The 23,724-nt window shown below is 45.1% G+C and overlaps 2 protein-coding genes and 2 long non-coding RNA genes across 4 annotated transcripts in view; 1 reads left to right on the forward strand and 3 right to left on the reverse strand.

The window, feature by feature from the left end:
* LOC135254501 (uncharacterized) overlaps positions 1-18,694 on the reverse strand; it is an 81,510-nt gene extending 62,816 nt beyond the window's left edge. The window contains exons 1-2 of the long non-coding RNA XR_010329911.1: positions 18,154-18,694; positions 15,298-15,414 (exon numbers count right to left, since the gene is read on the reverse strand). This is a non-coding gene — a long non-coding RNA (uncharacterized LOC135254501). The remainder of the gene's footprint in view (positions 1-15,297; positions 15,415-18,153) is intronic.
* LOC135254500 (octopamine receptor-like) lies at positions 2,140-17,983 on the forward strand. Its single transcript, XM_064334709.1, has 5 exons — positions 2,140-2,437; positions 11,173-11,467; positions 12,735-12,911; positions 15,544-16,831; positions 17,675-17,983. The coding sequence occupies exons 2-4, from the start codon at positions 11,178-11,180 to the stop codon at positions 16,337-16,339; spliced, it is 1,263 nt and encodes a 420-aa protein (XP_064190779.1). The 5' UTR covers positions 2,140-2,437; positions 11,173-11,177; the 3' UTR covers positions 16,340-16,831; positions 17,675-17,983.
* An 874-nt stretch (positions 18,695-19,568) lies between the features above and the next one.
* LOC135254502 (uncharacterized) lies at positions 19,569-22,937 on the reverse strand. The gene is made up of 2 exons (XR_010329912.1): positions 21,170-22,937; positions 19,569-21,041 (listed from the first exon to the last, which is right to left on the reverse strand). It is a non-coding gene; the product is annotated as an uncharacterized LOC135254502 (long non-coding RNA).
* Positions 22,938-23,226: 289 nt separating this feature from the next.
* The window catches only part of eif2ak3 (eukaryotic translation initiation factor 2-alpha kinase 3), a 35,841-nt gene continuing 35,343 nt past the window's right edge, over positions 23,227-23,724 (reverse strand). Inside the window, exon 17 of the mRNA XM_064334710.1 lies at positions 23,227-23,485. Within this exon, the coding sequence (XP_064190780.1) occupies positions 23,297-23,485 (189 nt within the window). The 3' untranslated portion in view covers positions 23,227-23,296. The remainder of the gene's footprint in view (positions 23,486-23,724) is intronic.

Below are 23,724 nucleotides of genomic sequence, written 5' to 3' on the forward strand. Positions count from 1 at the left end.
GGCGACGACGCCGCTTATTACAAACCCACACGTCCAATTCAACTCCTCCCAACGTCGAAATGTCAAAAGCCAACAGTCTAACAGCCTCCAAGGCTGTGGAGGAAAATGAGCAGAACTGTTATCAGATTTAAAAAAACAAAAAACAAACAGTTTCTTTTAACCAGCTGCGTAACTGAGTAACATAGCAACTCCTACGCATTCTGGGTGAAGGGTGGGGTGGGGGGTGGGGGGGTATTCATTGTGATTCATTGCCTCTTCCAAGGTATGAGTCAGGACGTGAAGAAAACATCTTCAAAACCCAAGGACCAGATCGAATTCTGCCCATCCAATGGCAACATTGCACAAGAGGGTAGGCCATGTATATACACAATCTTGAAAGGCTTTGTAAACACAAAGCGCCAAAGGATGTCATTACACCCATGCTTGTGGTTGACAGGAGTAGACAGTTGCAGCCTATCAATTTTCTACCGCTGCCTCACAGAACTAGACAGCGGGGGCTTATTAATTTCTTTAAAAAGATTTCATATCCTCCGCAGAAGAACTAGAGCAGAATTATTTGACACAAATTTAAATTCTGTTCTTCGGTCTTTCTGTGGAAGCCTTTAAAGTCACAAAGGGGTTTAGAGATTAGTTACGTGTCAGCACAAAAAGATGAAAAGGGAAAAGAGCTTGAGATCCAGGAAAAAAAGAATATTTACAAAAACAATATATATATATTTTATCTAGAGTACGTTCTTTCTGCAGACTTTCAGGGAATTATCCCTGAGGAGCCCACACTGTTTGCTCATTTCATCTCCTCTCAGGTGAAAAAATACAATTGGGAGAAAACTGAAGTACGATTTCACACAAGAAGACTTACAGTTTGAAAAAAAAAAAAAAAAGACGCTGTCTGCCAGGTGTTATAAGTGCTTGATTTTTTAAAATTTTAATTTGCTTCAAAACTGAATGTAGCTATAAAAAGAAACTGAAAGTTTCAGCTACAAATGGATGATTATGTTTTTATTATGTTGGAAGTTAACTTCACGTTTTAGTTTGGCTGTTATAAATAGCTTTTTTTAATAAACAAATATAATAACTACTCACACATAACTAGACTTTAGATTGCCATGGTGGCCTTCCTTAGATCTGGCCCCTATCCAGAATGCCAAATTGGCTGATTGCCCAGCCAATCACATAACTGCAAAAGCTGTGTGTGTGTGTGTGTGTGTGTGTGCTTTGTTGAATGCTCGATTCTGATTGGTCACTTCAGGCCTCCAATGGTCAGATATTTCTGTATAATGACCACTGCTATGAGTAACAGACCAATTATCCCTCATATATATATATACACACACATGATACCAGGATATCTTACCAGGATTGTGGTTCCCTAAGACCCCCTAAGAGGTGGGACAAAGTCTAGGTAAGGAGGTCACCTCAGATCACTCACGGCTACAGGAAGAAAATGGTGGTCAGTGTCCAATTCTGCTGTAGGTTCACTGCAGAAGGGAGAGATTGTGGACCACTAAGAGGCCCACGACTGTGGGAGTCCTTTCTGTGAAGTAGAGGGCCCAAAAAATAATAATTAAAAAAAACTCCTTAAGCGCTTTTATTTTCATTTGTCTATTAGTATGCAGTAGGTTTCGGTATTGCACTCCTAATTAGATGGATCGAATTTCATTACATGGTGCAGATAATTCTACTAGCGCCAGATCACGGTCGGATCTCTCCTCCTGGCGCGCGAGTTAGACAAAGGAACGTAGGAAGGAATGGCTGCAGCCACCCCTACTAAATTTTCTGCTTGATGTCAGCCTTCCTAAAATAACTAAGACCGTAGTTTCTTTTTGCGTATATCCTTGGGTTCTCCTTTGACCCTTAAACATTCTTGGAAAAAAAAAAAAACACCTGCCGCTTGGACACAAAATGAACCGCAATAGTTTCCTTCGTTTTCACAAAATTCCTTTATGTCACTGTAACGCCATCTCGTGGTGACGTTGCCAAGTGTGACATGAAATGGGATATTTTAAGAGAGAGAAGCGTACATTTTTATTTATTTATTTATTTATGTATTTATTTATTTATTTATTAATAGGGGTGGGGTGGTGTTACTAATGACCTGCCTTATCACGTAGTATGGTCATTCAAAACTAAGTGACCAACGGATTTTTTTGTCTTGCCTGTCGCCTCGTTCAAGAACGTGCGGAGGTGGTGGGATTCTTGACAGCATTGGAAACCGTCCCTCTGCTGGTGCATGTGCACTTGTCAGTGCTGTTCATCAAGTAGTTGAACATCACTCAAGTAGACCGTGTCACTGCTTCTCCGAATCCCCTTTGATTTTTTTTCCTCCCTCGATCCTTCGTGGTATTAAGATTTGAGCTGTGAGGCAGGAGCACGATGCCATCTTTAACCTAACGCGTGTTCAGGGTACATCAAGAACCTTTCCGCAGAACTCTAACGGGTGAGTAAGAAACAGTACGAGGTTTGAGCTACATTGAAACGGACAGCATGCATGTATGGCTTTGGCATAGGCGCTGACAGATAAAAACCGTCAAGTTTTGATCTTTTATCTGTCACTTAAGGTGATCAACGCATAGACGTTACTTTTACATTTATCGTTGACAAATAAGTTGGATGGTAGTAACTTGTCGTTTTTTCATTGAGCGTGTACTACTAAGGTATTAATTTTGTGAACACTTCACCGACTGCGCTACAGCAAGGAAGGTCGCTTAAATCCAAGTTACCGCTGGTACGGAGCAGACCTAACAGAAAGGTATACAGCATATTAGCGTTTGGAAATATTTCTTGGATGTCAAATGATTGATTTGCTTGCACGAGACTGACAGTATCTTTCTGACGACGCTGCTTGCGCGAGCTTGGCATTTTTATGGCACTGTAATTGTATTCAAAGTTTCGAGAAGGTCATATTTTCAAACTTGCCAAAGCAAAGAGGACCCGAAAAATAAGCGAAGGGTACTCAATTAAAGCTGAAATTCTACAGGATCAATAAAATTTAAAAGGCTGAGGTGGCACGGGGCTACATTCATCGGATGCGTCGAGCCGTTTTGTTGTATTTGTTGTGTGAAGTGCTTCAAAAACTGAACAGCCTTTCGTTTGACATGACAGATGGCGTACCGCTTGCATTCAAAAATGAAAATTGCAATGTCAAATGCAGCCGTCTCTGAGTCCGACTGCAATAACCTACCGTAAATTGTAACACAATCCGTCACTTTACTTCTTGTGCACCGAGCCACAATCTGATAATAAAAATTAATTAAAACGTGTAAAAAATGCTTTACTTGTTGCGCCCACAGGTGGAGGACAAACCGTCGTCTGCATTTGTATATAAAAAGCAAAGAGATCCGACTCCAAGTGGTTACAAACGAGTTAAAGACCTCCAATCATTGATCTCTGATCTTGATATTTAACCCGATATGATATTTAACTGTCGAAGACAAGGTTGTCGGTTACTCAAGGACAAAGATCTTTTGATTCCTGATCGAAATGGATGTCCAGTTTACCTGTACTCTTCAGCTCAATTTGACAATTTTTCAATTTCCATGCGTAAGTGAACAGTACAAAAGGTACTAAAAAGGAGGGAGAATGAGAAACTCTTGTATAGCGTACACACATAAACCATAAAGACAGACACTCGCAAACCCCCTCCCCTTAGAATGATTAGCCTATATTTCTATAAGATCTATAAGCCTATAAGATCATCTTTCAGCAAAAATGTTAACGTCCTAATTTGCTCTATGGCAAATTATCACGTAAAATTAAAGCCAATGGAACATGCTGATTGAAGGCGCTGGGGTTTGAATATGGGCCATTTATTCAAGGCATGAATTTGGCAGCGTGGCCTTCCAAGCGTAAATCATCCCACACGAGACATTGTCTAATTAGGAACAATTAACAGCTCATTAAAATTTGGGGGGTTGCAGTCGGCTGTGTCTGGAATGAAAACTAGGATGCACAGAGATTTTTTTTTTTCTTATTTTTTCACCTGCATGATTTTTTTTTTTTTTTTTTTGCCATGGTCTAATCTACAAAGTGAAATAAAATGGCGTATCCAGCTAATTGTCTGAGTGAGCCAGGCGATAACTGGTTAAAAGATAACTTGCATGCATAACCCTGAAGAACTTCCCGTTCCAGTTTCCCAGTGCAGTGGGGTCTCGGTACCACAGGATTCAGCGAGCGGCCATTACAGAAGGTGAAGTGCCGGATAATGAGAGCCAGGTATTGAGCTCTGGATGGGGAAGTGAAGAGTGCTTCCCTTCATTCTGTTATTATTACGAAGCCATTTGATGGCTCGCGTGATCGAAAAGCAGCGTGTTTTCCCGTTAATTAACAAGCTGTTTTAAATTATCGCTCATCCATTAGCTTAAAAAAAAGCTGCATTCAGCAGAGTAATCTGGTCACCACTTAATATAATTTATAATATAATTTATACATAATATATGGGTGTCACATGATGTATACAATTGGTAAAGTGTAAACTAATCTCTAATCAAAATAAGTTGTTCCCTGACCTCTTTTTTAATATAAAGTATTTCAATTGAATTTGAGTTGCTGCAGGACAGTTACACCATAAATGTGTGCCAGTTGGTTTAAAAAAAGAAACAGGACAGGATGTCAAATCTTCGTTTGTCTGATGCTTGCCAGAACTTGCTGAGGGATTGCAGAATGCAAAATAAAATGCATCATTTAAAAAAAAAAAAAAACTGGATAAAGGAACAAAAATAGCTACAATCATTTGCATTCACGGGCTTCTGATGTTTTTTTTCTCCTTCCCCCAGATGAATAAACAGAAACTGTAGGAAATGCAGATAGAGATGTCAGCGCCTCGCAAATTAAAATTCCTATTCCACCACCACCACCGCCGCAGCAATCGAATCAGAGACGGCTTTAAACAAGCCACTTATTTCTGCCTGAACCGGAAAAAGCTAGTGAGCCAACTTCTGTATTCAACCCCCAACCTCCACCCCCCCACCCCCCAAAAAAGGGTGTTAAAGGCTAGCGAATTGTGTCTTAAATTTTGTGGGTCTAGGTTGTGATTTAATCAGCAAAAAAATTGGGGTGGCAGCACTAGTACGTAAGACCAGTCTCTTTCTGATTATTATTTTTCATTAAGCCTTCATTTAACAAGGTAAAAGACTCTCTTTTACGAGAGAGGCATGCCCAAGGAAGCATAAAAGCATAAAAACATACATCAATGTTTCTCACAAAGACGACAACTAGGCGCCGAGTTCTATAATATCATAAATGCGATCTAAATCCATAAACTCAGACAAATAAAATATACTTTAAATGAGCGCTGCACTAACATTTATCAACAATTTGGCCTGCATGAGCAGATCAATGAAAACGCACTCAAGTGAGTTCACCTCTAAATTTGAAATCTAATTTCCCCTGGGAGTGAATTTTTTGCTTTTCACTGGACATTTTCGGTCCTCCAGTACATCTGATCGCTGGGACCCGGCTGCCTCTGAGGGGCCTCTGATCCCAGAAGGGATCCATTTTTAAACTCGCAGTCCAAGCTCCTGCTTGGAAATATCAAAATGTCCGATATCTCTGAAATATCAGAATAAATATCAATGCAGTCATTAGAGACCGTGAACCATAGCCTGCGCGTTATGATATAACCTGTTAAAATGGTTCACTTTCATTAGAAACTTGTTAACTAGCTGCCCTCTCCCAGTTGGGTAAGATGGGGGATTTCACTTTAGGTTGAACTGTCACTTTAAGGTCCTCCTTAGTACCTACAGGGTACTTAATGGGCTGGGCCTGACTGGACCTTCTGTGGTGATACCGCTAACTAGCGCATAGCGTATACAGTCAGTTCAGTTCACTGCTAGTAGCTAGCGAGACTTAATTTCCAGGGTTTCACTGAGTATACTCAAGAGTATACTTTTCAGGAAGTAAACAACCAGTTTGGGCAGATAAATATGACACGCAGCTTCGCTTTAAAAACAAGGTGCAGTTTCACTGACATGTTCTTTGAACAACAACAATGACACCTTATCACACTTCCACAGTACAGTTGGGAAATAGTCTGGAGGATAATTTTCCTGTACTGCCCATTGCATACTAAAAGAATGCACACTAAACAGTGCACAGCATGCTTGGCTCATACTTTGAGCCCCCAGTAGTTAGGAGGGTGATTAGGACACAGTCATACACTACACCGGCCCTTCCTTGTCCACCCCTGTCCAACAGTGTTAAATCTCCCCATAGAGGAGCAATAAGAGTGGAGTTAGCTCCCACTAAAACCAGTGGGCCCCTGACTAAGGGAACTAGTAACAACTCTTAAGGTGTTCCAGGCACGATGGCGTAGTCTGCTGCAGATGTGCAAACTCATGTTGCTAAACTCTACTGTAAACTCTACTGATTCAATTAGCCTGCTCGGCTAAGGACCAAGCTAGCCAATCAAAGGAGCCAGCTCCACTCTTGTTGCCCAATAGCGTGTGTCCAATCGCACGGCGAACCAAAAGCTGCGGCTACAACGGGGGCCAGATAAATTTGCTCTCAACGCACTCACCTATTCTCATGTGCCTGCTCATCTTGGTTCGGGCTTTTTAGCCCGGGATATTAGCATTCTGAGTGCCACACGAGGGCTTTTGTGCGTTTTCATTGTGTTGAAATACTCAGATTGCTTTTTCGTGGCATCAGGTGCAAGCGAAGGGGCCGAGCAACTGAAGTATTTTCCGTTTAAAGAAATTTGGCGAGGCTTTGATCATCCGCTTGTCTCGCCAAGCATCACGGAGAAAGGATGAGACGGCTCGCTGTGCGTTATGACAAAGGCAAAAAAAAAAAAAAAAAAGGATAAATTTTTTTTTTTTTTTTTTAAACCTGCCGCTGCATTTTAGCATTTCAGCTGGCTAATCATTCGGAACAAGCTCCACGTCCATAATTGTGATCTTCACTGTTCTGCGTTTCCTCAGTTTTGTGAATCAGACAAAATGTGTGCAGCGAATCGGTTTTCCCCCTCATTACCTTCTGAATTCAAAACGGGAAACTCAGACGTGGAGCCCGGGAGCTGGGTCTCCATTTTTATCTCACATTGCCGATATGCCTTCTGAGCGAGGTGCTTTACCTTATACCCACTGTACAATATTTGGCAATAAGGTAATTGAATAAAACTGCGGTTAGTATGATATGCAGGTACAGAGGTAACAAGCCATTATCGTAGTTCAGTTCCAAATGAGCTTCAAATTACCCACTCACCTTTCCCCTGTTCTTACTGTAACAAAGGGACCGGTGATTCACTGAAGCAGCTGCTCTCGCCTGCCGGTTGACTTTTAGGGAGTTTAAATCATCCAGTACAAATAATGAGATCTTTTGTACCACCGGAACCTCAGCTTGTATAAGCAGGGAAAGGGGATTTTTTATTATTTCAGAGAAATTATTTAATTATTTGATTTTATTATTTTCTGTTTGGACGTAGCAGGTCCCTCCATTTCTTTGTTTCCTCCCCCCCACAGTTGATAATGAGGCTATTTTCCTAACTTTGGGTTCATCGAAAATAGGGCCCTGGCAAATCACAAAGATCACTGAGAGGCACTGGAGGAAAATTTGGAACGAGGACAAGGAGAAACATTTGTTGTGTCCACTGACCCATTCCAGCCCCAAGCCACGAACCGCCGCTAACGTGATGACTCACCGGGCACCGACAAGGTATAAGGGGGTCCCTGATTAGGGACTGAAAACCAGTGGGACCCTCTCCGCTAGACACTGTCCCCACAGCTAATGGCCACGTACACTGCCTCAGGAGCACACCTACTTGTTCGTTCACTTGGCTTTTGTTTTATGTTGGAATGGATGCACGAAAAGAATGTTCATTATAAATTGAAGTCCCGTTCGAAAACGCGCCGGTGTTTTAGCACAGCACTGCGACACCTGATTCAACCGATGAACTAACTAGCGTGGTCTTCAATCGAGACCTTGATGAGTAGAAGGGGGGGCAAACCAGCACCCACGCTGGCCTTTTTTTTTGGATAAGACTGTACACCCCCTTCTTTTTACTGTTCACCTTGACTCATGAAGGTGAGCAAAGAAACTAAACTGCAAAGGCTCACAGAGGCTCTTCTTCAATGAGTTTGAGATGAGTTTGAAGGCAGGATCATTCTTTCCATAACAGGGGCTGAAGTTCCATATCGATTTCATAAAAATGGAGCCGTTCGCAGATATCCTTAGGCTCAGAAAAAAATAAGAAAAGACCATTTTAAATTGAAAACTCCACAAACTGTCCTGCAGACCAAAGTTATTTGGTCACTAGGCAACAAGAGTAGCATTTTCCAAACTGAGCATTCATGTAGAATATTAATCATTTCGCTCTTTGTTGTTTTGAAGTTGACGGCTATTTTCTTCTCCACTGATCAATAAACACCGGACAGCCTTGCTTTGAAGCCCTGGACCCTTCAGCTGAATATGATGCACTTAATTTCTCACAGCTTCGACAGCAGACAGTGCTTCCAGGCTGCTCTTTAAATATCCTGAACTTTCATATTATTGGAAGTTGCAGGGAATTAAATGATGTATTAATATTCAATAGTGTTGTATCAGGACTATATCAGCACTGCCGAGAAGCCTGGTTGACCAATCAGCATCCAGGACCAGACCTATCTATTCTCAATAAAATCATACTTCATCCTGCATACTTCCGTCGAGTGTTCGAATAGCAGCCGTATATAAGTATTGCAGGATACTGCATAAACGGAAGTAGTCTGCCATCTGCATGAATAACAACAAAAAAATTTTTTTTTTTACTTTTAATGGTGAAGCTGTTTTAGCTACTATAACCCCTGTGCCCAGAGCGCATTGCTAGTATTAGTCATGAGATGCTTATGCGTAAGACAGCAGAGGACATCGGACTGAGCTGTTTTTTTATTACATTTTTTTTTGTTTAAAGCGTTGGTCTAAATTGTAAAAATGCGTAGCGATGTGAAGTAATGTTTGCTAATGGTGTTGAGAAACCGCTGAGTCACAGCATGACTGGGAATGATACGACTCCGTTGCAAATGTAGGTCAAAACATTTCCGCATAATGTTGAAGGCCGACCTTGGGCGGCACGGGGGAAGGAGAGAGTGTTTTTGCGCGCACGTAGTATATATATTTAGACCCGGCTTGCTGTGCCTATTTGTTTTGATGGGTAATTGGTTTTCAATTTAGAGGTAAGGGGAAAAAAGCACACACACACAGCGCAGGACTGTGGCAGCTTAAGTAGAGCCTTGGATGGAATTCTGTTGCGAACGCATTAAATGGGCCGGGCACGGGCCGGCAGGGACCGCAGCGGCCGACGCATTAGCGGGCCTGCCGAGGCAAATGGGAGAGCAAAATAGCAGCCAATCAAATGAGTTAGAGATAAACAAGTACGACGCGGGGGGAGAGAGAGCGAGAGACTTGCGAAATGGCGGCACTGGCTGGGGTTTATTATTACTATTATTATTATTATTATTAGTAGTAGTAGTAGTAGTAGTAGTAGTAGTAGTAGCAGCAGCAGCAGCAGCAGTAGTAGCAGTAGTAATAGTACTAGTAATACTAGTAGCAGTAGTAGTAGCCGCAGCAGCAGCAGTAGTAGTAGTAGTAATATTTGTAGCAGCAGTAGCAGTAACAGTAGTAGCAGTATTAGTAGTAGTAGCAGTAACAGTAGTAGTAGCAGTAGTACTTGCAGGGATTCTAATACACTGAAAATCTGTCTCACCAATATTACATAATACAGCAGCAGAAAAAAAAAAAGAAATCAATATCCTAAACCATTTTGATCAACTACTACTGCCAAGACTTTTTCAAACTGAGCACACCCGAATTTTTAACTCCATTAAAGTACTCGTGCCTTACATGCTCATTGGCCACACGCAGAGCCTGACATTTAGCTCTGCTGAATGTCATTAGCCAAATTTCCACCCACACGAGGATTCTGCTAAATATCTCCTTGGAGTACTGCGATACGTTTCGAACTGCTGTTTGCTCAAACACTGAGTTTTTATCATCTGAAAATTTGACTAATTTGCGACTTAAAATTTTACATACCCAGACCACACCATCTATGCAAGCGAGGAAGAGCAACAGGTCCCAGAACTGACGCTTGTGGCGTTCGTGAAACGATCCCTCCAACTGTTACCACTCTGTTTTCTGTCCCAAAGCCAATTTCAAACCCGCTCCAGAAGAACTCTTGGAATTAATTCCTGCAGCCTAGACATGTAGCGATCGCTAAGTCTTTCTCCTCCACAATGTGCCCAAATTAGCTCCATGTCCCGTACTTCTGTTCATTGTGTCCTTATATATGTTTTTTTTTTTTAAGACTGTATAATATGAAATTTAGATTTTATGAAGTCATGAAATTTTGACACATGCTGGTATAAGTGCGGGGGGGGGCTCCAAAAAGATAATATTCATGTTATTAATGATTAATATGAACGAGTTGTTTCAGCGACATGCGACCAGGCCTGCATTTCCAAACTCATAAGCATGAAACACGTTCGATGTGATTTGTGCGTGTTGAAATCCTCCCTTAAAATGAAAGGCTTATAATTGATATTTCGATAATATTTGTTGCTGAGCAAAAGCCGTTTTATCACAAATGGAACAGAGTGGTTAATTAAAAATCTGTTAGCCCACAGTAGAGTACAAATGCATTTCATTTCATGCATTCTGGGGACAATTTTTTCTGCAACAACCTGCACAAATTACTTGATTTTTTTAAATATACATGTTTCTATACATATTTCTATATTTAATTAATACAGCTGAATGTTGAACTGAAGTAAGTCAGAATGACCTTTCTCTAGAATACAGTGGCAACCCCCCTGCAGGGAATCCAGCCCACAAACATGAGTGTGTTCTCTGAGACAGACGTGTGTGTGTGTGTGTGTCTGTGGTCTGTGTGAGCGTATGTGTGTATGCACACAAGTGAGTGTCCGTGTGTGGTGTGTATGAGTGTATCGCAAATGTGGGAGTGTGTCTGTGTGTGAGTGTATGCTTGTGAGTGTGCATGAGAGTGTGTGTTAGTGAATGCGTGTGTGAATGTGTGTGTGTGTGTTTGTGAATGGGTGAGTCTGTCCAGGTGAATGTGTGGGTGATTGGGTGTTTGTGTGTGTTAGTGAATGTGTGTGAGTGTGTGTGTGTTAGTGAATGGGTGTGTGTGTGTGTGAGTGTGTGTGTATGTTGTGTGTACTAACTTCATGTCCTCTCTCACAGACACGATGAGCCTCTTCCTGAAGAACATCACCTCCCTCCCGGCCAACCTGTCCGTGTCCTCGTCCCTGCCCCAGGGGGAGGGGCCCAACCAGAGCTGGGCGGGGCCGCAGGTGGCGCCCTCCCAGGTGGCGGTGGGCGTCCTGCTGACGCTGATCGACCTGGTGACCTTCCTGGGGAACACGGTGGTGTTCGTGTGCCCCATCGTGGAGAGGCGGCTGCGCACAGTCACGTACATGTTCATCATGAGCCTGGCCATGGCCGACCTGCTGGTGGCCTGCCTGGTCATGCCCTTCAGGTGAGCCTGGCGCGCATGTGTGTGTGTGTGTGTAGGGGGGTGTGTGTGTGTGTGTGTGTGTGGGGGGGGGGGTGTCTGTGTGTGTGTGAGTGTGTGGGGGGGGTGTCTGTGTGTGTGTGTGAGAGAGATGTGTGAGGTGTGTGAGTGTGTGTGGGCGGGGGGGGGTGTGTGGGTGAGTGTGTGTGTGGATGTGAGAGTGTGTGGGTGTATGCACGTGTGAGAGTGTGTGTGTGTGTGTGTGGGGAGGGGTGTGTGTGTGTGTGTGTGTGGGCGGGGGGGTGTGTGTGGGTGTATGCATGTCTGTGGGTGTGCATGAGTGGCCTGCCTGGTGATCAGCTGGCTAAAAGGATGCCCACGACAGTCGGCTAACAGGGCGCCCCCAAGAGGGGGGCTTCCAGAACTACACAACCCAGCCAGCAAGCAAATTCATCTGCAGTCCACTGATGATTACAATGGGGGCCTGACGCGTTTTCAAATGGTGTTTACTCACTGATGCTAGGAACATCAATGCAAAGCCCTCCATAAAGTTTAGGATGAAGACGCGTTTTGTTTTTTTTTGATTGGGCTCTGCACGGTGCTCCTGTTTAAAATCCAGGCTCTGGGAGCACAGCAGAGAGAGGAAATGACAAGCTGTGACATTTTTTTTTCCTCTTAGTGCTGGAGGCGACGGAGGAAGTGTACATGTTTAGACCAGCTGGTGGCAAACGCTGGATACGTTCTGTACATAATGCACTTTCCAGGGACAGCACTGAGATCAAACACAGCGCCGTGTTAGTTACAACAGTACATGCAATCAGGCTGCAATGTTAGAAAACATCTTATGCCACATTAGAACATGTGTTAAGAAGGGGAGGGTAAAAGGTGTATGCACTCATAATGAGGGTGACTACTTAGGCATGTTCCTTTTGTTTTAAACATGAAACATGCTACACGCCTAAACATGCTACCTGTACATGTATGTGGAACGTGTGGTGGGGTAAAAACTGCTCAGATTTAGATTTTTTTTTTTTTTAAAATCATGAATAAACAATGTATGAATAATTTGTGTGAACATGAGTGTAGTGTGTGTACGTGCTTGCATGTGTGTGCATGTGTGTGTGTGATGCACCACAGTACCCTCTGCAGTGTAATGGGAGGTGACTCACTCTCTCTGCAGTATAATCTGAGGTCTCTCTCTCTCCCTCTCTCTCTGCAGTATAATCTGAGGTCTCTCTCTCTCTCTCTCTCTGCAATATAATCTGAGGTCTCTCTCTCTCTCTCTCTGCAGTATAATCTATGAGGTGACGGGCATGTGGCTGTTTGGGCAGCCCTTCTGTAAGATGTGGATCTCGTTTGACGTGCTGTTCTGCACCGCCTCCATCGTCACCCTCTGCTTCATCAGCCTGGACCGGTACTGCTCAGTCATCTCCCCCCACCACTACCCCCAGAGGATGTCCCGCTCCAGGTACACACACACACACACACACACACACACACACCTCAACCCATCACTTACTCCAGAGGATGTCTCGCTCCAGGTACCACACACACACACACACCTAATATAGTATGATATTAATACAGCAGGTTCTTGAAAATGAATTATGTTTATAACTAGAAGACAAGTTCCTAAGAAAGGACCAAGCGGGTCCCACCCAATACAGCAGTTTTATTGTGTCACAGCTTTCTCTGTTCGATGATTATTGAGTTACTGAGGTGATGAATATTTAATACATGCCAAGATATTTTTAAATTGCTTTGTCTAAGAGACCACAAACTCAACGCATTTTGAATCGCAATGAATACCTCTGGAATTTATAAAACCTCTGGGCTTGTATACATAATCAAGAACGCTTGTTATCCGAATGTAAATGTGTCCAATCAAGGATGCGCCAAGTAAGATTCCAATGTAATCAGAAGAGATATTTAAAAGGACGATGACCTTTTTTTTTTTAATGGGGAGGGCAGAACAGAACAAACCCCCCTTCCAAGTTTACATCCCCTCTTTGTCGTCGGCGGTCATAACGTCCAATTAGAAGCTCAATTAGTGGAACCAGTTCAGGCCTTAAATTCCGGGTTAAAATCCCATGGATGTTCCAGAGGACCCACCGACCGCAGCCTGGATCTCCTGCACGCCAGTGCGGCTAATTACCGCCATTTTCCAGCACCGCCCGTATAACAAGGCTGAGGACGCCCCTCGACTACCCCTGTCAAAAACACTCAGGTTCGAGTGAACCTTTGGAGCGAGGAGGCACTTTCCTCCGTGGATGTTTTTTTTTCTTTTCCAGGTGCAGACCGGCAGTACAGTAAATGGGAGACAGACTGTCAAGCACCATTACAGCAGCTGCTTGAAGTGGGGGGTGGGAGTTTCTGCTATACGGCAGTGCCAAGGAACTTGCGCCATCATTCTGTCCAGACTGATAAAAATGGCACGGCAATTTACCCAGTGAATCAGCCTTTCAGAGGACAACTCCACATATTTTAGTTCCTAATTCTACCTTCTGTGTCAAGATGCTTTCTGTACTAATGACAAAGGAAAAGTCAAATGATTATTTAATGCAGAGCAACATGGAGGAAGCATTTTAATAAGGCACTAACAAAGTGATAATTTTCAAAATTCCCCTTGAGTGTCTTCTCCTTTTTAGAGCTGGGTGTGTGGGGAGGAAAAAAAAAAAGAAAAAAAAATACTACCTAGCTGGGTTGCCAGGCAACCCGGAATGGGAGAGCTTGTTAATTTGGTGCTGTCTGGGGTAGTGGATGTGAAGCCATCCAATGGTGGATTAGGTGGACGGACCCTCCTGCTGATTGGACAATGCCACGAAAGGATAGCAGCCAATCACAGGGTGAACCAGCTCTGTCATTCATCTGTGCAGCTCTATTGATTCTCTCTTCCAAAGGCATTAAATTCCACATACGTTTCGGGAAGAGTGAGTAAATGCTGTGTCCACGTACCCCCCCTCCTTTTGCTTTACTAGTGTAAAATAAATAAATAAAATAAATTATATTAAATAAAACAAAAGGGGAGAAGTCCATTAATAATAATTATCTGTATTTTAAATTGTTCTGTCCCTTTTACAGAAAAGTATCAAGATGCATTTGGTTATTATGGAGGGCTGAAGTGTATCCGTCCCGTGTAGAGAGATTTTGCACGCGTGTAAATGTATGCCGAATTTGCAGATAACAGGCCTCTCACTGGCACTGCTGCATGGGTAATGTTACCCCCGCAGAGCCACTCCATAAAGCTCCTCTCGCAGTAATTCCACCCCTCTCCTCATCTCATTTCCTTCCCACACCTGAATACCTGATATTCTTTCATTTTCACAACTGCATACCTGTCACTAGTCTTTCGCTTCATTGTTCATTCCCTACAATGAAGAGAAGCATACTGGTTGGCCTGCTAGAAATTCCAGAAACGGTCCATATTGTTCACTCTACTTTCAAAAAACCATAATGTACGGAACTATGCTGTTTATTTTCCTCTAAAACTTAAAATGCTTCATTTATCCGTGTACATTTTTTGATTCTCAATAAATGTAAAATCAGTTATTAGGTTTACTCATTGGGTTTATTGCTTTTTATTTTTGCAAAGTGTACTAGTAAATAAGATGACTAAAAAATGTAATGATGAAAACTATTATCTTTGTATACGTATCAGGAGGCCTCTAATCTGGGACAGGTTGCCTGCAGACTGAAATATATTGTGGCATTGCTTCTTCCTCGAATAGGATTATACAGCTCTTTTTCTCAAGGGAAATAAGTTGTTTGTAATAGGTAATAAACATTATTCTTCATGTCTTTAAAAAATGAAAGTTCCTCGACCTCTATTATAGTAATGCATCATTTTTTCCTACCTCGTAAGTTCCTCCTGTGTCGAAACTGGGTTCACTTTGCCTTTGTTATATGCGCTGCCAGGGCCAGGTTCTGACAGTATCTCTCCAGCAGATGCAGGTTCTAATCCAGCTTGTGTCCTGCGGGTGAAAACAGCATAAGTACATTGTGCACATTGATATAATAGACTTAACCATCTTTCTCTCTTCCTTTCCCTCCCAACCCCCTCACCCCCTCTTTCCCTCTGTCTCTCCCTCCCTCTCTCTCAGATGCATCGTGATGACGGTGACCATCTGGGTGTACTCCTCCCTCATCTCCTTCCTGCCGGTGATGCAGGGCTGGAACGAGATCCCGGGCCTGGCCTACGACCCGCGCCAGGACTGCGTCTTCGTCACCAACTGGGCCTTCGCCATCGTGGCGTCCTCGCTGGCCTTCTACCTGCCCTTCCTCATCACCTGCACCATGTACTTCTTCATCTACCGCGCCTCCCGGCTCAAAGCCACGCGCATCGGCTCGCAGACGCTGGAGCTGCACTACCACCCGGAGAGCCGGCGGCCCAACCACCTGCAGCTGGAGAACAAGGCCACGCGCACCATGGCCGTCATCATCTCCGTCTTCGTCATGTGCTGGCTGCCCTACTTCGTGCTCAACGTGGGGCTGGCGGCGGGCGGGTGGGGGGGCCAGAGGCCGCCGCCCGTCGGCGTGACGCTCCTCTTCAAGGTCATCACCTGGCTGGGCTACTGCAACTCCGCCATCAACCCGGTGCTCTACGCCTTCCTCAACCGCGACTTCCAGCGGGCGCTGCGGCGGCTGCTGGTGTGCCGCCGCCGGCGACGCTCGCCGTCCGTGGACATCGGCGAGGACATGGTGTCCATCGTCACCTTCTCGCGCACCGCCCAGGAGCCCCAGGAGTTCGACAGCAAGGCCGCCGCCGTGCCCAACGGCACCCTGAAGAGCCAGCCGCCGCCCACGCGCTGGCCGCCGAGCGAGGCGGGCCCCCCGCGCACGCTCAAGCTGCTGAGTCCCGTCGCCAAAGCGGGCCGCCATCCCAGAAACCCCAGCTAGAGCGGCGACCGTCTCAGTCCTGCACCCCAACGCATGAACGATCGGGACACTGCCCTCGTTTCATTTATAGAAGTACATTTTAGAAATTTTTTTAAATAAAGGGAAAAAAATACATTTAAAAAAAATGATTTCATAACTTTGTGAGAGTAGTGGAGCGTCTCTCTTCTGAGGGACCCAGAATTTTTGTTCACAAGGCCGTGTTTTTTAAGCTCATTAATCAACATGTCAGGCAGTGAATGTAAACTACACGCATTTATCATCGTTGGGAAAACGGCGTTCCGGTCGCAAGGGAGAAAACTTTTTTTAAGTGAGACGTTCGCTTCAAGCGCTCTTCCAGGATCACGTTTCCCCTTCACCACGTAGCCGGCTGTAAAAGGTAGAACTGACGCTTCACCCAGACGATTTCCACGGAAACCACGAGAGTAGTCTCGCACCTCGCCGTACGCGAAGGCCCAGAGTCGGAGCCGGAGTCAGAGAAACCAGAGAGACTGCGTAAGTACTGAAACTTGAGGGGAAAAAAAATCTCCCAGAGGCCCACGCTTTGTATGAGAGCACCATGAAAGCTTTCTGTATGTTTTATAAGCAGGGGGTGGGGGAGTAGGGGGGAGAGCTTGCATGTGCTCATTACTGCAGATTCATAAAACCTCATGGGAACCACCTTGTAAGAAATGTATAAAAATAGTTATAAAAATATCTTAAAGGTATTTAACTGAATCTTATTTATATTCAAGTCTTCACTGTGACAAAGCAACTGAATGATTTCAGTCTGTCTCTATTATTTATAAGCTTTTATTTATATAGCACCTTTCTCAGACCCAAGGTCACTTTATTCAGACAGTTGCCCTTTCATCACCCCACACAGACATACATTCCAGTTCTTGTGAACTTTAGTGCAGCTATATAGGGACTGAGGAAATGTTAGTGGTGTACGAGCCTTTAGTGTTATACATAACAGGGAGAACCAGAAAGTGAGAACATGTTTACCTGATTTTTAACAAAAAATATAGAACTGCTGGAAAACATTCATTTGCTGATGTGCTTTTGTTTTGTGTTCCGGTCACTGTTTATTTCAGCATTGAGGTCTTGAGGTATTTAACACCACCATGTTTATTCACTGGTTTCCTGTGATGTCACTTCCTGTATTTGCTGCCACGTGAGAGGTCTGCCATTATATTGGAATTTTATAGGTATACACTACACCATGTACCGGAAGTGTTTGTCGTCTGGACTTAGCAACACTCGCCATTAACACAATAGGTGTGAAGTGGTTTCCTTGAAAAGTCACATGGGTGAAAAATAAAGTTTTGCTTTTTGTTTTGTTTTTTTCCCCCTCAGAATCGGCTTCATATTGAAGCCTGACCTGATCTGGATGGTGAAGAAAACGATACGTCTCTGTATAAGATGGCGACTCTCTCTACAGTTTCGCATTGAAGAACAAGACACAAGACAAACCTTCATCTTTGTGTAATAAGATGTGTTTTGTGAGGGCATATTAAAGTAGTTGTGTCTGTATGTTTGTGTTGTGATTAACAGTAAAATCCGCCATTCTTTTATATTGTCGAGAACATATTTATGAACAGCTGAAAAATGATGGTTCATTTTGAGGCTACTTCGTCTGTATTAAAGTGTCGTAACGTGTCTACACTGAAGTCTCTTACTTTTTCAATCAATATGCACATTCGACAACCAGAGAGTAGGCCTACTGGTCTGAATTCCCAGCTGCTTCTCTTTTGCATATAGGAAGCTAATTCTGCTTGTTTTGCGAGGATAACGAACGGGTGAATTGAGCTGAAATTATTTTTCTGTCATCATACCTTGAGTCTGCAGGAGCACCGCCAAACTTCAGAAGCCGTACGCAATGCTTCCGGGTGATAAACATCGCCTGTGTTCGTGTGACAGCCAATCAGAAGCACGGCAGTGAAGTTTCCAAGCGATCGACGAAAACGTGTCACGTGATCAGCCGTGGAAGCTGGCTGTTGTACGGCATGCCAGTAGTAGATATGAGCGGCGATCGCAGGCCGTCTGCGGTGGCGATACATAATTTGTTTATGCTTTGCTGGGAAGTGGGCCTCTGAAATTTGTTAAGATGGCTTCAGTACCGCTTCAAGTGTGATTAAAGAACAAAATGATAAAGCCGATGATTATCATTTCATTACCGTTACGCTTCACCGCCCAGCTCTAAGTGAATTATTACACGTCGGCAGAGGCCCTAGAAAGAAGATTAAACCTGTGGTATCACAACAGATCATTTGCATTTACAATCAAATTTCACATTTAGATTTAAAGATATGCCTCCTCCTCAGAATTTACACTTAGTTCCACAAAGTTGCGGAAACAGTTTGTAGCCGGAATTCGGTCCGTAAGCGTGTAATAAAGAGGACTGGAACGGAAAGGAGACACCCCCCCCCCAGGACAAGTTAGGAAAAGAGAATATTTTCACATTTTATTTATAACATTGAATCATCATTTGCTGCTGTAACAACCTCCACTCTTCTGAGGGGGCTTTATACCAGGTGTTGGAGCATTACTGCTGGGATTCAGGCAGAAGAGCATTAATGAGGTTGGGCACTCATCGGGCAATTAGGCCTGGCTCGCAGTTGACTTTCCATTAGATCCCAAAGGTGTTGGATGGGGTTGATGCCAGGGCTCTGTGCAGGCCAGTCCAGGTCTTCCACACCGTTCTCAGCAAAACCATTTCTATATGGACCTCACTGTGTGTCTGGGGGCATTGTCACACTGAAACAGGAAAGGGCCTTCCCCAAACGGAATGGTCTAGAATGTGATTGTGTGCTGTAGCATTAAGATTTTCCTTCACTGCAACTAACGGGCCTTGCCCTAACCATGAAAAACAGCCCCAGACCAAGGGGTGTCCAGATACTTTTGGTCATATAGTGTGTGTATGCCTCGAAGGCAGGGGTGTCTAATCTTATCCCAAAAGAGCTGGTGCGGGTGCAGGTTCCTGTTGTTAGTCCAGCACTACAACACCAGATTTAACTACTTAATTAACCGTGGTCTTTATAAGTAGAATCAGGTTTTATAGTGCTGGGCTAAAACAAAAACTAGCACCTATACCAGCCCATCTGGGATAAGATTGGACACCACTGCTCCAGGGTTTTCCTGCAAATAAAAAATCAATAATAATAAAGAAGAGAGCACAAACAATATCATTACAAAACACACTTCTGGATGTAACAGGATATTTGATCCACTTAAAATGAAGAGACAGGAATGAAAGAAATGTCATAGAACATTTTTTTATTAAATTTAGACTTGTAAGAAGTCACAATATTTCAATGCACTTGACAATTATTGCATGAAGTGCATTCATATATACCACCAACCCAAATGGATTGATTTCTGCAATAAACATAAATTAAAAACAAATAAACATATTTACATTGCAAGAGAGATGAAGTAGGATTGTGCTTAGACACAAACTCCGTAAGAGGAGGGACTGATTTGTGAAAAGAAAGAACCAGTCAGCTTCCCAAAGACTTTCAAGGAGGGGCAAGTAGCAGATGGACAAGAAGCAAACAAAATGGCTGCTTCTCGAGAACGGTCAAGCCACTTCACCAGTGAAATGATGCAAAATCTCTAAACTCTAAGCAGAACCAGGACACAGAAGGTTCAGACCTGACAATAAGGTCCTAAAAATGATTTTAAAGGCTTTGCTTGACTCCTTTATTAAAAAAACCTCCAAACTCAACACATGAACGGATTGGATTAAAAAATTTATACCTGAATGTGGGCACCCCTCGATTTACCCCAAAATTGGGCCTGTGAGAGTCGACACCACACACACACAAGGGGGAACACACCCCCAAACTCTTATTTTCCAGAACACAAACCCCACACCTCAGGCAACATTCCTGACATCCCACAATACCTTGCAAGCACTAGTCAAGAGCATCTCTAGATCATGTTTCACCCATACGGAATGTGACAGACACAATTCATACTATCTGGGCTTTGACCACGCTGGGCCAGTCTACTCTTCTTAGATCCATGCTGGATGCTGCTTTGGTTTAAATTGGGAGGTTCTAATCAGGGCTCCATCAAGGTTTTCCGCGAGGGGCTTCTGTTCAGGCTATGTTATTGGACGGGACTTTTTGAGAAAACCTCTGGTAAATGCTGTGTTCAGTCTAGTAGTTCTGTAATCTATGATCTACACACAAAAAAAATGTTTGTGATCAGTCTGGCAGATCAACATCCATGATTCTGCCAAAATTACAAGACTGGTAATGGAGAGCAAGGAAATCTCTCACCACTCTCTCTCTCTGTCTGTCTGTCCTCTGTGGATGGAGGCTTGTGGTGTCCTCAGAGTTTTACATCAAAGGCTGCCCAATCCTGTTCCTGGGGATCTACTGTCCTGTAGGTTTGCAGTCCAACCCTAACAAAGCACCCCTCAGTCAACAGCTAGAGATCAGACTGAGCTGCTCATTTTTTAGAATCAGGTGTGCCAAATTAGGGTTGAAATTAAAACGTAAAAGAGGGTAGATCTCCAGGAACAGGGCTGGGCAGCCTCCATTTTACACAAAGCGTATTTTAGCGATGAGCGACAGTGACCCACTCTCTTACCCTCTCAAGCTGTCTGAGGTGTAACCGTATTGGGCCACAGCATATTTGTGCTTCAGTTCAGCCTATCAGAACCAGAGCCTCGTTATGATGACACAGAGTAATCTGAGCGAGCACTTTAATCAGCCTATCAGAACCAGAGCCTCGTTATTATGACACGGAGTAATCTGAGCGAGAGCGCTGTAATCAGCCTATCAGAACCAGAGCCTCGTTATGATGACACAGAGTAATCTGAGCGAGAGCGCTGTAATCAGCCTATCAGAACCAGAGCCTCGTTATGATGACACAGAGTAATCTGAGCGAGAGCGCTTTAATCACCAGTCCTGGGGTAAAACTCGCCGCTGAAGGGGACGTGCGTTTCGAAAACCGCCTCTCAGGTCGACCTGAGGTGCGGAGGCATTCCGAGGTTTCCTTTTGGTTTTCCCATAAGGTGCGTAAAATGGCCCCCGAATTTTCAGAAGGCAGAGGGGTGGGGGGTCCACGCCATGATGTCATTTCCTCTTTATCAACCACAGGTCAAAGTCAATGGGGTTTTCGACTCCCAACACGCAGAACTCTCGTGAAAATAAATCCTCCTTTTAAAATTCATGACAAAAAAAAAAAAAATCAACGTCGCAGCAGATGAGCGGGAATTCGAAATAAAGCTCTTTCGGGTTAGAAGTACACTTGGTAGATTTGATTCAACTCGTCTGCCTCTCACCTGATTTAGTAGACAGCGATAAAGTGATAATCCTTCTCGTACATTTCAGCTCTTCCCGAGGACCAACTCACCGACCCATCGAGTGGGTCTAAGAACCCGTTTCACAAATCAAAACTGTAACCGTCAGATCCAGCGCCTGACGCCAAACCAGATCGTTGATTCCTCTCCTCGTTCGCCAAAACGTTCAGCTACTACATATTCGATTAATAGCGACTCAGAAAGCAAGTTTTAAAAACATTGAAATCCACAAAGCCCACTTGAAGGTCAAAAGCACCTTAACGTTGTAGCTTGGAACCCCAGCGTTCTGTTTTTCAATTTTAACCTCATCCCCCTCCCTCCTCCCCCCCCCCCAGACAGAAATCCATGCAGATCTGTACAAAAATTATAAAGTTGTGACATTTTCCCTTAGCTTCAGAACCACCGCGCGCACGCTCTCTCACAGCGGCAACGGTTACTACGGTTACCAGTGAAGTAGCGCTCGTGCCGACGATCGTCCCCAAAACGCCAAACCCAGCTGAAACAACTGATCTGCGGCATCTAAACAGACAAAGAAAACTATGTACAGGATTGATAAAGCTTGCCCTTCAAAATCCAGGATACAAAAAAAGTCAGCAGTCTTAAATTATTTACATGATTAGAGAAGGGGGGGAGTAAGAAAAGTTTACAGCGTAGAAAGAACCGTCGACTGAAAAGTCAAACGTAACAAAGCCATATAAAAAAAACAACAAACAAAAAAAAAGGGTCCCGCACTTGGCCTCTAGGAGCAAATACGCGCCCTTGGGTCCCTTCCGAAAAGCGAGTGGTAAACTTGGTCAGTTCGCGCTCAGTTCACGGTCGGAGAGGCCGTGGGGTTGGAGCACATGGTTGGGATGTTTGGGGTCTCCCGGAGCGTGACGCAGGGGTTCATCCGGCCCCATATTCTGGGATCTTGTTTCCAAAGGACTGGAATGCGATGACACCTTCTGCTGAGCGAGGATGTGTGAGAGGGGGATGGCGGGGGTTGAATACTGGCGGGGGTGTGTGTGTGTGCGTGCGTGTGTGTGTGTGTGTGTATGTGTGCGTGCGGGCATGGTACACCCCTAAGCGGTAAAAGCTGCACACATGGTCAGGAGACAACGTGATTGGTTGGGAGGTGGAGGCGGCAGGGAGATCGGGAGGCGGGGACATAGTCTGTGCCACTCCCCTCCCCCCCCACCAGGGCTCACGTCTGACTGGCCACGCCTCCCATGTGATTGACAGCCTCCGGGTGGGGGGGTCGGGGTGTTGAGACTGGCCGGCAGTACAGGGGTCGCTGTGGTGGGGGACCGGATGGGGAGGGGTCTCTCAGGATCGGACGGCGAGGACCGGAATGGGAGAGATTCTCTAGGAGCTGGATGGGCGGGGGACCGGATGGGGAGGGGTCTCTAGGGGGATGGCGGGGGACCGGATGGGAAGCTGCTGTCAGGAGCCGGATGGTGGGGGGAGGCGGCGGGGTAGGGGGGCTCTCAGGACCCGGACTGGCTGGACTGGCGGATGTGGACAGGGGTGGCGGGGCGGGGGGGCTCGGACCGGACTGGGCTGGACTGGGTGGGGGCGGGGGAGGGTCGGGCGCGGGGCGGGCGGGGCAGGGGGCTCTCAGGACCCGGACTGGCTGGACTGGCGGGGCGGGGCGGGGCGGAGCGGGGCGGGGCAGGGCGGGGCTCTCAGGACCCGGACTGGCTGGACTGGCGGGCGGGGCGTCCCGCGGACGAGGAGCTGTAGGTTCGGGAGCGCTGGCGCAGGGTGAAGCGGCAGGGCACCTCCAGCTCCTGGAGCAGCGGCGTCTCGGTGATCTCCAGCGCCTCGGGCCGCTCGCCGGGGCTGCGCGACAGCATGCTGCTCACCATGACGACCTGCGGAGACGCGCGAGACCACGCCCGTCACACACTCAGCCAATGACCAACGCTACAACCGTGCTGTATGGTGAATACAGACAGGCCGTGCTGTATGGTGAATACAGACAGGCCGTGCTGTATGGTGAATACAGACAGGCCGTGCTGTATGGTGAATACAGACAGGCCGTGCTGTATGGTGAATCGCAGCTGCGTATGGTGAATACAGACAGGCCGTGCTATGGTGATACGACAGCGCT

Source organism: Anguilla rostrata, chromosome 5, assembly GCF_018555375.3.
Source record: "Anguilla rostrata isolate EN2019 chromosome 5, ASM1855537v3, whole genome shotgun sequence".
NCBI lineage: Eukaryota > Metazoa > Chordata > Actinopteri > Anguilliformes > Anguillidae > Anguilla > Anguilla rostrata.